Consider the following 15,965-nt stretch of genomic DNA (forward strand, 5'->3'; position numbering starts at 1 on the left):
ATAGCCTGTGCATGCAATAGGTAACAAAAGAATTTTTAAAAGGTCTGTGTTTCAGAGGTGGAATACTTCAACTACTTAATTTATTATTTTTTTCTGAAAATCAGGAGACTACAAATAATTTGGAACCTGGAATTTTTTAAAAGTTGATACTGTTAGTAAAAGCTCAAATTAAGTTACTCTTAAAAAAAAAAAGTTAATGTTTTTGTTTATTTTGACTAATAGTTTTATGCTCCATTAAACCATTCTATGCAGTGTTCCAGTGTGAATAATAACTAACTTGGCTTATAAAAGGTTTACGGCAGGCTTGCCTTCTTGCCCTAATTAAAACAACTTGTACAGAAAGGAATACTAGAATACATAACAGATATTCTAAGCTGAAAGCTCCAGTAAGGATTTGTGTCAAGTCATTTGGCTGTGTTGATTACACAAGTGGCAGGGCCAGCTCTTGCTGTTGCTGGTTGTAAATCGCTCACACAGGATATCAGATTTGTTTGCTGGAAATCTCTGCTATGGGCACAGGTGGTTCTTCCTGTGCCATGCTCCCAATTTGTCATGGATCAGAATGTACAGAAAGAAATTCCAGTGTTTCTTGTGCTGCCTGAGTACCAATGGTCTGCTAGGGAGTGGCATATAAATTATATAAATTATGAATCATCCTTTCTCCTAAAAGAAGAGGGCGTTGGCTTGTGCTTGGGCTAAGTGTGAGCAAATACTCATAAGCACTAATGATTTCTTCTGATATTTATTGCATTTTCTCTACAGGACAATGAATTGGAGAAGATCACAAGAAGGTTTACCATGGAGCTGGCAAAAAAGGGCTTTATTGGTATGTTGGGCAGCTTTACTATTCAAATTTAGGGATCTGATTTGTTGTGCATTGGCAGTGTCTGTTAGATGATATCCCTAAGTAACGGTATTTTTGAGAGCTGTAAACAATTTGGATACAGAACTTTCAGCAAAAACCACAAAGAGTTGAGTCATTGCATCCTAGTGCATTTTAAAGGGAACTGTGTCTTAACTTTTTCTGCTGGCTGTTCTAGCTATGAGAAGCCACAAAAGCTGAGGTCATGGTATTCAAAATGAATCACATTTCTCTCAGATCATAAAATGGTGACCATATTTGTTGCAGTTTTAGTCTCTAATAGCAAGCTCTTCACTGTTACTGTTTCCTGTAGTCTCAGTTGGGGCTTTTGGCAGGTATCTGAGGAAAGAGAGGAAGGAAATAGAAGATCCACCCCAGCAAAAGTTGATGGCTTCACCCATGGCAACCAGAGGCTGCAAGGGAAGCGTAGGCAAGAGGCACAGGAGCCTGTTGTAACAGAACCTCAGCTTCTGTAATGTCAGTAGGGCTTTATTCACACTCAGCCCTGAGCTGTTCTGGTAGCTTTGCTGCCTGGACATCTCCTCTGCAGAAAGCTGACCATTACCAGCTCAACTTTTAATTGAAGGGAGCAGCTTTACCCAGAGAAGGTTCTTACTCAAATGAATAATGTGACATGTAACTAGTTAGAGGTCTGTCATGTATTCCTGATATCTAACTGCCTTGGAATGTCTATCCTTTAATCTGCATTTTCTTGCTCTTCAGCCAGTGTTTGCTGCTCTTCCAGACAGAGCATTTATCATCTAAATTAAGCTCCTTTATAAACACACTTACTGATGTTACATGTGACTGTGGTTTTACTATACACAATGCAAGCTACAGTGATAATTAGTTCTGTGACAATTAAAATGGTTTGATAAAATTATCTTCCTTTTTGGCTGTCTGGTTGGTGCTACACAACTTTCACAAACCTTTTAAAAATACTTAGAAAAATTGTTGGAGCAGAGTTGCATATAATATCCTGATTAGCAGGTTTCTATGATCTTAAATAGTCTGGGGGAAATACTATTTTTAGCTATCTAAAAAAACAGATTTTTTTTTAATTTCAACAGATTTGTGAGACTTCTTTTAAAGGTTTATTTCATCAGGAAAGAGAAATGAAATTTTTCTTGAAGTAAGCAGTAAAATCAAATGCATGTACTACAGTGCAGTGACTAGGCACAGCCTACCTTCAATATTTAACCTCACCCAGGAACAGAAAGGAAATTCTTATGCAGAAGAATCCAATCAATATCACAGTATATAGAAATTATACCCACATAGCACCCTCCCTGCAAAAAAACCCCAAACTACTCATCTTCTTATTGACCAAGTGGCCTTTGCCTTTTATCGGATGGCTTATGTAAAGTTGGGGGTTTTGATAATATTGTACAAAGGTGTGATAAAGCATCTAAAACTGCATTGAATCCAGAAGAATGTGTTGCTTGTATAGTAAACTGAGGATTAAAGAGTAAAACAGTTCTTCTCTGTTAGGCCTGCAGTTCCCAAGGGAATAATGATTGACAATAACTATTTCTGTTGGATCCTTAAGAGCTTTTTTCACTGTTGCCAACAGGACCTGGTGTGGATGTTCCTGCTCCTGATATGAGCACGGGAGAGAGGGAGATGTCCTGGATTGCTGACACCTATGCCAGTACCATAGGACACTATGTAAGTCTTGTGCAGAGGCTTTCAAGCAGAAAAGCTGCCTAATCATATCAATTTGTTTACTTGATCTGAAAATATTCTTACAAACTGTGACAGCCTCAGTGGTGTGAGGATTTTAGGGTACAGCAAAGGAAAAATAGCTTTAAGGATAATATTCTTATACTAGCCTTAAAAGAGGCTTCTCTGATACAATACTGATTGCAATTGTTCAACAAAAGAAAATACACTTTTTAAAGGTATATAGTCTAAAATTGGTTTCTATTTCTGTAATTTTCCTCTGTTTTTCATTGGTACTGAAATTAGTAATTTAAAGTTGTTAACTGATAACTGAATTTACAAGTTTTATTAAATGCATGCTCATGGTTTTGCTCATTCAAGAGACAATGCAAATTACATTCACACTATTGATATAACTTCTAAAAGTTTTAAGATTCTCTGCAGTCTACTAGAAGTAACAAGTTTCATTGTGGACTTCAGCAAATTCTTCAAAGTGTAGAGCAAAAGGATACTGACATAATTTATAGCCCAGGAGGCAATAAAAAAAAAATTTAAAGTTTTTAAAAATTACTTTTTTATGCTAGCCCTTGGTTTGGCCTTTGTCCTTGTGTCAGTGGGGTTATTTGTACCTGTTAACCAAACACTTTTGTTATACGCTTTCAACATGTCTGTTCAAAGAAAAAACACATTTTGGACAACTTATTTGTTAGTAGCTGTGTATTAATGTGCCAATATGCTATTCTAGTGCATGTTTGCCTACCCCAGCTCCTCTTGCCTTGCACTCAGTGCAGTCCCTTGCAGCAGCTCCCTGCAGCCCTGCAGGTGTGTGCCTGGGCCATTGGTGCCACTGCCACGTGCCTCGCTCTGGCACATTGCTCAGGACGTGCCTGCTGTCCTCAGGCAAATCCTGGCACAACAGTTGTCTGGGGCCTTGGACACTGGCAGGTGCAGTGGCACAGGTTATCCTAAGTCTGAAATACTGAGGTGTCTTATGGAAGGAAAAATGGAATGCTTGAAGAATCAGCTGGGGCATGTTGACTAGTTAAATTACTTTTGCACTAATCTCTCTGCTAGGGATATCATTGTGAAACATTATTTGCTTTTTGCTATTCATGTAGGTAAATATTTTAATTGAAACTTGATATCTGATAAAATGGTAAAGTTGTTAATTCAGAAGGACTTCAGAATGCAGGGTGGCAATTAGTTCCCTCAGTCAGAACTTAAAATTCCAACTTAGAGCAAAACTACTGCCTCAAAGCATCGAGTTTTAACATTTAACCCATGGCACTAAAATGTATATTTCACTGTGATACAACAGCACTGTGTTATTGAGACTGACAAGAAGGATCACAGCAAGTGACCTGCTTTAAGATTTGCTGTATTAAAGAGTTCTCATGCAGTTTTATACAAAAGCTCAATTTTTAAAAAAAAATTTAACTAAACCTGATAGAGAAGTTTTCAAATGGATGAATTTCTTATTCTTACCACTTTATAAGCTCACCTTATTTTTGGATTCCTACACATGCTTATGATTCAATAACAACAGAAAAGAAAATAACTACTGAGGATTAAAATTGGAATTACCCTACAACAGCTTCTTTTTAGACTCCCTCTGTATGGCAGTATCTTATTGAAAAATAAAAGAAACTGAGAGGATTCAGGAATGCTTTTCTGCAAAGTTAATTAAAAATGGAAATAAGGGGCAGGGGAGGAATGTGAGTTTCCTTAATTTTGTTGAGTTGCTTGTTTGTACTTGAGAGAGTGGTAGCCATAGTGAAACTCCAGAGCTATTGTGGAAAATGACCAGGTAATGGAGAAGGAAAGTGAGAATTCTGACAAGGCTATAAAAAGCGGAATAATCCATCAAAACCAGTTTCTAGAGAAAGATGTTTCAAATAACTATCTGTTTGGGACACCAAGAGCAAAAATAAAGGTGATTAAGGAATACTAAAAAGATAGAAATGACCATGGGGGAAGAAGGGAAGGGAACTAAGAGCAGAAAATGAGCAATGAACAGAAGTGAAACAAGCTGGAACTGCAAACACAGATGGAGGCTGTGCAAGCTGTTACATTCAGTGGAGTGGAAAGATAACTCTGGTGAGAGGGATCTCTCTGAGATACAGACCTGATGGCTCTGTGCTTGCACACTGCACACAGCTGTGCTCAGGGAGTTTCAACTGGGAAGGATAAATCAAATAACAGATATAAGCAGGTAAGGGAAGTTTGCTGTAAACCAACCATACAGAGAGAGGAGAGCTGGAGAGACAAGGAGGACATCATTGCAGGGGGGTAAGGAAAGGAGCTAAGGTTACTGCCTGAACATCACCAAGTTCATAAGCTACCAGTGCTGAAATAGAAGTCTTTGATGAAGCCTTTTTTCAAGGTTCTCAGTAAAAGCCATGCTCTTTGTTTTCACCCAAGATATGTTGAAAGTTTTTGCTTATTGACTTGAAACCAAAGATTTCAGGACTTTGACATCAGCTGTGGCTTTTATATGTGACTTCAAGAAGACCTGGATTTGTCCTCACTTCATGCTCTATTTTCTTCCCAAACCATGCAAGTTGTTAATAACTACCATGTTAACTGTTCCAGAAAATCCATCTGAAGTTGCTGGATCACTGAGTTACATATGGCTGAAGTTTTTTATTAAATTAATCTTTTCCGCTCTTCTGCACTTCCTGACACCATCAACTGACTTTTGGTACACAGGAAAGGACTTTGATAAATACGTTCTTATATAGGGGGGGAAGCTGTATTTCTTCACATATTTATAAAATATATTCCCTCTTTCATGAATGCACAAAGCCCAAAGCAGAGTTTAAGACCATATAACAGGAATAAAAGTCCATCAAAGCATCAGGCCAAGTGGTTCCAAGAGAGCAGCCCTGCCAATGTTTGTTACAGTTGACATGCCACAAGAGGGAGCAGACAGCTTATGGAGAGCAGCGAGCTGTGTTTTGGGAGGCTGAATCAGGAATTCTGTGGCAAGCCCAGCATCACCTTAATTGTTCTTAAAGAGGCTTATATGTTAACTCACTGACATTTTCAGACAGTAAATAGTTTTAGTCTTCATTATGGCTCTAGTGTCCTCCAGCTATTCTGCCTCCACTTACTTTTGTCTGCTCCTTTCCTTCCTCTCACCAAGCACCCTGCACCACAGGCATGCAAATGCCTTTGGCACAAGGGATGGAGCAGAGGGAGCCTCCCAGTGAATGTGTGCCTGGTGGAATGGAAACCCATCCGGCTGCTGGCACCCTCATTTCAGTGCATTCTCTTTCATCCCTCCTTTCTCACTTGTGCTGGAAGCCAAGGCACCGTGTGACTGTGCTCCCAGGGTGTGGGAGCATGGGAACCACTGGTGACAGAGGAGGGAGTTCCAGTGTCTGGTTTGGAAGAATTTCTTTCATGTTATTAATTCCAAATGGAAAAATCAGCTATGGTTTTAAATAGCTGTTTCATCTTGGGTGACTACCTGGAATATGGAAAACTTAATTTTATTGCCACCAAATTAACAATGGAGGCTTGATTGTAAATGCTGCTTTTCTGAATAAAAGTAGTAAATACACAGCTTTTCCTATATGACCTTCAAACTGCAGATGTCCTCTGAGAGCTTCCCTGTATTCTGACTACAGACCTCATGCCTTGTTTTGTAATTGTAAAATAACTGAGTTTGTTATAAAGGAACACTAAATACTGTTTAAAAATGATTAAAAGCCAGTTCAAGGATATCAAAAGTAGTAATGTAAAGAAATTGTGGCTGTAAATATGAGTTGACTTTAAGAAACATTCCTGAGAGCTTTTTGATTTGTCTGCTTGTGGATGTCACCATGATACACAGACTGAAGTTAACACACACACTTAGAGGCAAAAAAAGAAATCACAGACCATATCCACTATTGCATTACACAACTTTCCTGACAGAATATTCTGTGGTGTTCACACAAAGTGAGGAAGGTAATCATCTTTACAAACTAAATTCATTTAAGCTATATCATGTTCCGACTCTTAAAATTTCTGTTTTCCCTTATGTCAAAAGTGTACAAAGCTTCTTGTTCCAGCTGTTTTTTGATTGATTGATTCCATGTCTCACAAGTCCTTTGCTGGTTTACAGGATATTAATGCACATGCATGTGTAACTGGTAAACCCATCAGCCAGGGTGGGATCCATGGACGTATATCTGCAACTGGCCGTGGTGTCTTCCATGGAATTGAAAATTTCATCAATGAAGCCTCATATATGAGCTTATTAGGAATGACTCCAGGATTTGGAGATAAAACATTTGCTGTTCAGGTAACTTTTTTCCTTACAGTAGGAAAAGAAGTAGTACACAGACTTTCAGTAGAGCTGTTTATAAAACAGGTATAGCCCTTAAAAACTGAGAGCGCTTTAAAACTTCCAAGTTAACATTTACTCTCAAACTTTAGAAACATTTTTCAAGCAACATAGGTGTCCTTTATTTTGGACTAGTTTTTATAAACTGAACTTTCACTTGCACTTTACAGGCACAAAGCCAAATCTCTAGAGTCATTATGATCTTGTAAGCTACAAACACCAAAATATTTAAACTAAGGTCTTTAAATTAAGCACACGAGGTCTTTAAACTAAGCACACTTTTCAGTGACCTGTGACACTGGTTTTACCTACACAGAATTTATTGCAATGTTTTACAATAAAAAATTTAAGAAGAGGAGGAATTGAGGGTTCCATTACAGAATAAGCAGTTGGAAAAATAGAAACTAAGACCTTATCCTAAATTTGTAGGGTTGAATGTACATTTTTGGTGTTCCTAGGACTTGGGGATTTATGTAGTTGAATTTTGAAAGTGTTCGATAGTCAGTAGTATGCATTATCATTCCTAAAACTTCCAAGAGAGGAAACTTGTTCAACTTTAAACAGTTTGTTAAATGGAGCGTTTGAGGAACTGATTTGTTTTGTTGCTTTCAAAAGTGCTTGTTAGAAAAGAAATAACAGAGTAATTGTAACCTCCAAGTTGTCCTCTAGTTAACCTGTGGTCTGCAACAAACATCTCTGCCCTGCACAGGCCCAGCACTTCTCTCCCTGCTCTTTGGCATTTTCATGCCTGGCAGAGGACTAACAAACAGGCCCTTAAGCAAAACTTGGACTGAAAATATGGCCATAAGAGAAGCAGAAAATTCTGGTAGGAAAATGAACCTAGAGCATTTCAAAGAGACCTAAAGCATGACAGACTCTTCTATCAAAGTTTGCTTCTAATACATAAGCAAAAAACCCAAATATAATTGATTATATTCAGGAATTGATTATTCCTGTATAACATATATTTATAGCTGTTTTTCAGCGCAGAATTGTACAACAAACTTTCAACATTGATCATATGACTTTTTGTCTGCTATGTGTAGTCTTTTACTTCTAGAACATCAGCATTCTGGAAGTAAAGGAACTTAATGGCCTGGAATTAAATCAGTAGTCATACAAAAATCCATTAATCCCTTTAAGAGGGTGCCAGTCATAAAGTGGATACACAGACCATTCCCAGGTTGATAGACATCATTGTTTTGACACTTTCATAGTAGCATTACCTCTTCCTTTCTGTATTTCCAGTATAAAACACTCATCACAATTGTACATTGCTGGCTACAGTGCATCATTTCTGCAGTGACATTCAGACAAGAATAGAATGTATGTAGATTTCCTCCATCTTGCCTATGCACATCATCTAATGCCAAGATGTGCCAATAGATGAAGAACTATTTAAAACTGTATTAGCCCTAGCAGTAATCATCATTTTAACTGGAGGGTTAACTAACTTTTCCCTTTCTCTTTGCACCCTCAGGGATTTGGTAACGTGGGCTTGCATTCTATGAGATACTTGCATCGTTATGGTGCAAAATGTGTCGCTGTCGGAGAGTTCAATGGCTCCATCTGGAATCCTGATGGGATTGACCCAAAGGAACTAGAAGATTTCAAATTGGTATGAAACTTAGCTAAGCAGAAAGGGTTTCGTTTTTGTCAGCTTTATAAGTACATAGAATGACTGGTGACTGTAAACTGGTTTTGTGATATTTAAAGCATGCTGCAAATAGTCCGTACAAAATGGCTTAGAATTATTCATTCTTCTGACTTTCCTTCTTATCCCCAACAAGAATGCAAATGCAGGTGGTACCTTTTTTTGCCCTTTGACCTGACTCTCAAAAAAATGTCTGTGTGTGTGCAGGCTGATTACTTTGTTTTCAGAATTGGAATTATTATTATATTGCCTTTCTTATGCCTAAACTAGAAAGGATATCATAAGGAACCAGGGCAAGGAGGTTCCTGAAGATTTCTGACTGAGAATCACAAGCACATGGCTGTTTAAGATGGACAAAGTGTACTTTTGCTGTTTCTTACCTATTGGATGTTTCTGAAAGAATGAAAGCCTGCCTGGCAGTGTGACTTGAATGTGTAGTTTATAATGAAAACTGGATGTGGTCTTTTTATTTCAGCTTCCATATGAAGCAGACTTGAAGGGACAGTTCACAGGCACTAAAATACAATCTTCTACTTAAAGCTTTTTAGGGGCTTATTTTATATAGGGAATATTTGAATTTCTTTATCACCCTCTTTCTCAAAAGAAGGTAGATTCTATCACTAAACAAAGGCTATCATTGTAGTACTGAATTTTAAAAACCATTTGAATCTTACGTGATGCAACTTATTCTGGGTGTAGCAGACTAGTGAGTCATTTCGGTTGTTTGAAAACTATTTTAATAGCTGAGAGGAACCTTTTTTTTGAGTATTCCAGAGCCCAAATGTTTCTCAGTGTCTTTATACAGAGAGCAGTTATGTTTCAGTCTTGGGAACTTTGTTTCTGAAGCTTTGTAGCTTGCTTTTCATGTCTAAGTAGGATAGGAATTACATGATGTTCTGTTTCTCTACTATTGTTGCTTCTCCCTTTTCTCACTCTGAAAGTCAGAAGGGAAGAAATTGGTATGAGTGCACAAGACACTACAACCACTGTGGTTTGTTTTCTTCACACAGCAACACGGGACAATCATGGGCTTCCCTAAAGCAGAGCCACTTCAGGGCAGCATTCTGGAAACAGACTGTGACATTCTCATCCCTGCTGCCAGCGAGAAGCAGTTGACCAAGGCCAACGCACACAAGGTTAAAGCAAAAGTAAGTCAGAGACTTCAAATGGAAATGAAAAGCAGAGATGGTCTGTTTAAGTACTAATATTCAATAATCAGCATGAACAAACCCAAATCTATACCTCTGAGTTACTCTGTGCTGTGATTTCTTTCAGATTATTGCTGAAGGTGCCAATGGGCCTACAACTCCTGAAGCTGACAAAATCTTCTTGGAGCGGAATATCATGGTTATCCCTGTAAGGTTCTATCATGACCTTTGATTTTCATTTCAAAGGAACATTTCTGTGAAGAGTACCAAGACCCTAGTTATTGAAGGCTTTTATCAATAGCCATTCATTCTCTGAGAGTGTTTTTTAATACCTGATGTATAGGAAATGGGTGTCAATGTTGCTGAAGAAATACAATATTTATTAAAGACCTCACTACAACTGTAAAGGACCAAAGACAATGATTGTTAGCTGACATTTGCTCAATCAAAAAGTGCACTAAACACAGGAAGAAAGAAGAGTAAATATTCTGGCCAGTTTTTAGACATGGTGTGTCTGGGTAATGCTCTGACAGAACTGTGTACTACAGAGTGTACAGGGTATGTGTAGTGACAGTTTGAAAAAATAAGACCTATCCAGCTATAATGACAATTTTTTCACAGAGACAGGGTGTCCTGACCAAGCCATCTTGCTGGATAGAGTAGCTGATCTTCAGCCTTTACTCACTGAGGTTGCCTAAGAATGCTCTAATTTTTTTACACTTGTGCTAAAATAGAAGTAAGTAGTCTGTCAGGCACACCTGAACTTGATGTGTTCTGAAGTCAAGTCCTATTTTAAATCAGTAGAAGTAAACCCTGAACTGAAGAGGATGTTGTCCTGTAAGAGTAAGAACTGGATTGTCTTCTGTACTGCAGTTTCAAGTAGTGCCTTGGACATAATACTGCTTGCTTTTGCAGAACATGATAGCACTGTCTATGTCACATGGTCACAATTCAAAATATTTCTTCTTTCTGTGCAGGATCTTTACCTGAATGCTGGTGGTGTAACAGTATCCTACTTTGAATGGCTGAAAAACTTGAACCACGTCAGTTATGGCCGTCTGACTTTCAAATATGAGAGAGATTCCAACTACCACTTGCTCAGTAAGTGCTCACTTCTGCTTCCACACGCTGTTTAATTAATAGACTGGACTGGCAAACAGCAAATGTGGGAGAAATGGAAACAGAACTCTTATAAATTCACCACAATCTCCCCAGACAATCTCCCCAGAAGTCTGTAATTGCTGCTTAGTAAAGAATAGAAAAGGTTTCATAGGTTAACTGACCTGCAACTCTAATGACTAAAGTTAAATGCATTCTTTTCTGGTTATCTTTAAATTCCTTCCTCAGTTTTGTAAAATACTAAAGTCAAGCCACTTAAGTGAAATATTTACTACTTCTTAAGAAACATCTTTCAGCTGCACACTTGGTATTTAGATAGCATTCAAATGAAGTTCAAGCAGGTGCCATTGTTCTGCACATACAACAATAAAGGATTTCTATAAAGGCCAATAACATAATAGAGACAGGCCCTAGAAAAACCTGCTTATGGCTCAGAGCTCCACTTATGGTCATTCTGTGCTGCCTGCTTTCTGGGAAACAATTACAACAATGTGAAGAGAAGAAGCTCAGTAGAGAAGAACTGGAGGATGTTGCTCCATTTTAAACAGTATTCTGTAGAAAATATTAGAATCTTGAGACACTGGACTTGACAAAACATACACCTGTATAGTTTTTAATATAACCCTTTATAAATCATACATTTTAAGGTGTTTCTAAAGTAGGGGAGAGTTATGGCAATTCTCATTTAAATCCCTTTCTTAACTTCGAGATTGTGTTGTCTCAAATGCTCTTTTTGCTGTTTAGGAATTTCAGGATTTCAAGAACTAAGATTAAATACATATCAATGAAAATAGCAAATCACTGCTCACTGTCCTAAGGAAAAAAAAAATCCTAAAATTTCACATTTGTCAGTTACCTTGCATCTATTTTTTTTTCCTAGTGTCTGTCCAGGAAAGCTTGGAAAGAAAATTTGGGAAACATGGGGGAACTATTCCAGTTGTGCCTACAGCAGAATTTCAAGATAGGATATCGGTAAGTAGTTGCTGCTGTTTTTTTTTTTACTGTTAGGGGAGCTGTACTCTGTATTTTCTCTATTGATATTATAACTGAAACCTAAATGTTGCCATTGTAGCTATCATGGAGCACTTTTCCCCAAGCAAAGCATTAGTATATGATTAGCTTGATGGCCAAACAAAGCAAGCAAATGATCTGAACTGCTTCAGAATATTGGAAATAAGCTATTTTTGATTTCTTTTACTTCAGTCCATGCAAAATACTGCCAATATAGTAAAAAAGCTAAAGTTTTAATACAGATGCTTTTTGTATTTTGGAGCTCTTGTTGATATAGTTTGCCTGGTTTTCCAAAAAACTATGAACAAGATATCACACCACAGACAGTTTGATGTTTCTGTAACTCCAGAATAACAACTGAGTGAAAAAGTGTAGCTTGTTTCTTTAAGAGTGAATCAACAGGCAAAGAAATGTCAGGTAAAATTCATTGCTATCTGTTGTGCAGCAATATATGGTGGGGAAATTTCCACATGAAGGGATGGGTTGTGAGCTCATCCATTTGCATTTGAAAGGAAGTTGTGGAGGTGATGACAAAATACAAGCCTAGAAATCCACAGCAATTAATAAGCAAATCCAGCATTAGAAATTGTTCTGAAGGGGTAAGGCTGACTAATGATGCCACCATATGAATTCAGAGTGTGCTGCTTTCTGAATACTGTGTGCAGATTAGGGCTCTGCATCTTCAAACACTGGAAAAAGTTCAGAGCAGGATCACAATGACAGATAAAACACAGGAGCTTCTCTGACATGGAACAATGAACTAACCTAGGCCCCATGAGCCTGAAGGAGGCCTGAGGTGGGGACAGTGATCTGTAGAATGAGGGATATGGAAAGGGGTGGGTAAGGATAGATTGTTCACTGCAGGGAATGGTGGAAGAGAGTGAGAGGTGTTCCAACAAAACCAGCACACTGAGGTGCAGAATGAAGAATAAGGGGATGGTTCCAAGCAGAGCACACAGTTCAGGCGTGCAGTACTCTGCCAAGGGATACATGGAAACTAAAAGCATCAGTTGGTTAGGGTCTTAAATTCAGGAGGAGGTGGGACAAAGGAGGGGGAGGAAAAGTCCAGCAAGTTGTGAAAAACATTAAACCATCCTTCCTCAGGAAGAAATCAGGGGAAGTGCATATAAACTTGGACTACAGCCAGATGATAACAATAGACTTTAGCCTGATCCAGAATGGTGCATTTTATACATGTTAGGCTATATGAGTAGCATGTGATGGGTTCTGTGGCTTAAAGCAAGTGCTGGATCTCTTAAACACAAGCCATAGAAACTGGCCTAGTACTTTCTGCTTCCAGCCTAAATTGGTATTTGAATGAAAGCAAGTATTTTGTGGACCCAGATGTCAAATTATTAGTAAATTACAGCAATCAGGATGATGGAACATTGAACCTGTAATGAGTCAACTGCTTATTGTTCTGTGTATTTAAATTTTAATGGGAATAAATACGTGGAGTTGCTAAGGGCTAATGTAATGTGGAGCATATGAATTTGGGATCTATGCCCTTCCTAAAACCTGTCTGTCTTCAAAACAATTGCAATAGGTTGTTGACTCTTGAAAGCTTTTTTGTTTAATATTTACTGTGTGGTCTGAAGGCTGAAAACAGTAATTACTGCATCAGTAGATAATAGGAGCATCATGCATCTAGAAGCTAGGCCCATAAACATCTTCAGTGCTTACATCTGAGATTTTAGAATTGAATTGACCACAGCTAGTTCTTCACATAACACAGTAATGGCTATTTAGAGTCTTCACCCATCATTAGAAGAGAATAAGTGAGCAAGCTTCAGTAATTACAGGAATCCAACATGTCCTTGTCCCCAGCACACAGTGAGGAACTTTTTGTGTCTTAGGACACAAAAGGATTAAAAATCAAGGAGGATTAAACCTGGACTTTATTCTCTGTTGTTGCAGGGTGCATCTGAGAAAGACATTGTGCACTCTGGGCTGGCTTACACGATGGAACGCTCTGCCCGGGTAAATATTGCATAACTCTGTATATTTAAGAGAAGGAAAACTCAAGTGATTTTGGGACAGTTTTTGAATAGGTTGTACAGAATTCCTTTGCAATTAAAGGAGTAGATAAATAGTACCTGATTAATGAAAGTCACTTAGAGTATGAAGAATTTCTGCTCTGTGCCATCATGGCCAACTTTAACTGGGTATAATAAACATTAGAGATTATTCTGGTAGAAGCTGTAGTAAGTAGAAACTTTTTAGGTGTCCTTTTGTACCTGGCTAATCTGGGACAGGTATATGAGAGTGCTTTACTTCACCATTAGCAGTTTTAGATTAATTCCTCTATGCTGTATGTTTAGTTAGTGGGACAAAGGCTGCTTGAAACACCTCATCTCTCCCTATCAGGGCAAGGCTTGAAAAGGGGTAATACAGTGACCTGGGAAAGATGTCCTTCCCTTTCAGTTCTCAGTTGTAAGGGGAATCAAGAAATTTCAGAACTGATCCAAAAAGGATCAGAGCTCTGATACCAATCTAGCAGCTCCTTAGTTTTTACTCCTTACTTGGATCCTACAAGCAAAACTGTTGAGCTCCTCTGGAGAAACCTGCAGAAACTACATGTAACCTTTTCTGTTTCAGCAAATCATGCGTACTGCCATGACATACAACCTGGGTCTGGACCTGAGAACAGCTGCCTATGTCAATGCAATTGAGAAAGTCTTCAAAGTGTACAATGAGGCTGGTTTGACCTTTACATAAACAGGCCATGACCTCTCCTTGTTGTATCCCACCCTTCGCTGTTAATGTACCCTCTTCTTGAGAAAGCTTATCACAAGTTTACATGTAACCACAAAATTTTCTTTTCTTCTGACATTATAGTGGATTCTATTCTCAATTAGTTTCAGTTCCAAACTAGTCTTTTTTACAATAAAAATCCATGGATTAGGAAATTGTATACAAGTATGTATCTGAAGATAACAGTTCATCTGCACTTGTGGGGGCCATTCTGGGTGTTTCGCCTACAAAACAAAATGGTACATTTTATGTATGGAAGAGTGGTCTTGCCACCTGAGCCACTTCTCAGACTTCAGATCAGATACTGTACTATATGAGCACTGAGCTCATTATTACTTCATGCACTTTTGTTTAATGACATAATTTTAGCTTCAGCACTTTCAGTAAGGCCTTGTATGATCAATGCTGTGGCATTGTCAAAGGAAGAATGGGCCTCCAGCAGGGATTAACTTTGATAGGAGTCTAGTTTTTATTTGTAGTAAAGCTTCAGGCCTGATTCTCTTAAGGCAATATTTTTTCTTTAACTGTGCTACTGTTACAGGACTGCCTTTCCTTACTTGTTCCAGCTAGTTTGACTGTCATCAAACATTTGTAGCGCTGACAGACTAATATTTTTATAAGCTGAAACTATTGAGCAACTCTAGTTATGTTTTTAATCAAGTATCTACATAACTACTCTGACTATAGGTTGTTTCCTTTTTTTTTTTAAGAAAGGGATATTCTGAATTTGGTAAGCAATCACACTTAGGTTTTTTGGAATTCTTTTTCAGTCTTTTCCTTTCAGAGGCTTTCTGAAAATTAGATACTGCCTCAGTGAACAACTAGAGTGAAACTGAACCCAGAAATCATTGGCCAAACCACAGAGGAGTTAGAATGCTGCTATAAACTTAATTCACTGTCTTAACACACACAGCTTTTTTTTTTTTTTTTTGTCATCAGGAGGTCTTGAAAGTTTTGAACATAAAGTACAACAAAATGGACCTCAACAAAATATTGGATCAAGCACAGTTTTTGAAGTTTAAGGCTTTTGTCCCTTGGAGTCCCCTTGAAGTGCCAGATGTTATTTATGTAATGAATATGAATGTTTTTTTTAAAAAGACAATTAGACCCTCCCAGAAACTCATGCTTTTTTCCTAACTACTTTGTAACTGCATGACATAACCTGGAGAGAGAGCAGTTATTAAAAAAAAAGTTGACCTTTCCAAACCAACTATGCTGGTGTATTACTGTTTTCTATTTCATGCCATAGCTTTCTGTAGCTGCAATCTGCATCTCTTCTCAGCACACATGTCAGTTCATTACCTGACCACTACTGAGATACTGTCCCTGAATTATCTTAAGGGGCTCATTAACACAGATCTTTGTCTCTTGAACTTGCCTGTCAGCAAGATTTTGAAGTTGCATATATTTAGTAAATAATTT

The 15,965-nt window shown here is 38.0% G+C and overlaps 1 protein-coding gene across 1 annotated transcript in view; it reads left to right on the forward strand.

Moving 5' to 3' along the window:
• The window catches only part of GLUD1 (glutamate dehydrogenase 1), a 28,918-nt gene extending 13,165 nt beyond the window's left edge, over window positions 1–15,753 (forward strand). The window contains exons 4-13 of the mRNA XM_063163967.1: window positions 763–826; window positions 2,436–2,530; window positions 6,636–6,815; window positions 8,338–8,475; window positions 9,522–9,659; window positions 9,787–9,867; window positions 10,637–10,760; window positions 11,659–11,750; window positions 13,707–13,769; window positions 14,388–15,753. Coding sequence (XP_063020037.1) covers window positions 763–826; window positions 2,436–2,530; window positions 6,636–6,815; window positions 8,338–8,475; window positions 9,522–9,659; window positions 9,787–9,867; window positions 10,637–10,760; window positions 11,659–11,750; window positions 13,707–13,769; window positions 14,388–14,507 — 1,095 coding nt within the window. The 3' untranslated portion in view covers window positions 14,508–15,753. The remainder of the gene's footprint in view (window positions 1–762; window positions 827–2,435; window positions 2,531–6,635; window positions 6,816–8,337; window positions 8,476–9,521; window positions 9,660–9,786; window positions 9,868–10,636; window positions 10,761–11,658; window positions 11,751–13,706; window positions 13,770–14,387) is intronic.
• The last annotated feature ends 212 nt before the right edge of the window (window positions 15,754–15,965 follow it).

Source organism: Melospiza melodia, chromosome 9, assembly GCF_035770615.1.
Source record: "Melospiza melodia melodia isolate bMelMel2 chromosome 9, bMelMel2.pri, whole genome shotgun sequence".
Lineage (NCBI taxonomy): Eukaryota > Metazoa > Chordata > Aves > Passeriformes > Passerellidae > Melospiza > Melospiza melodia.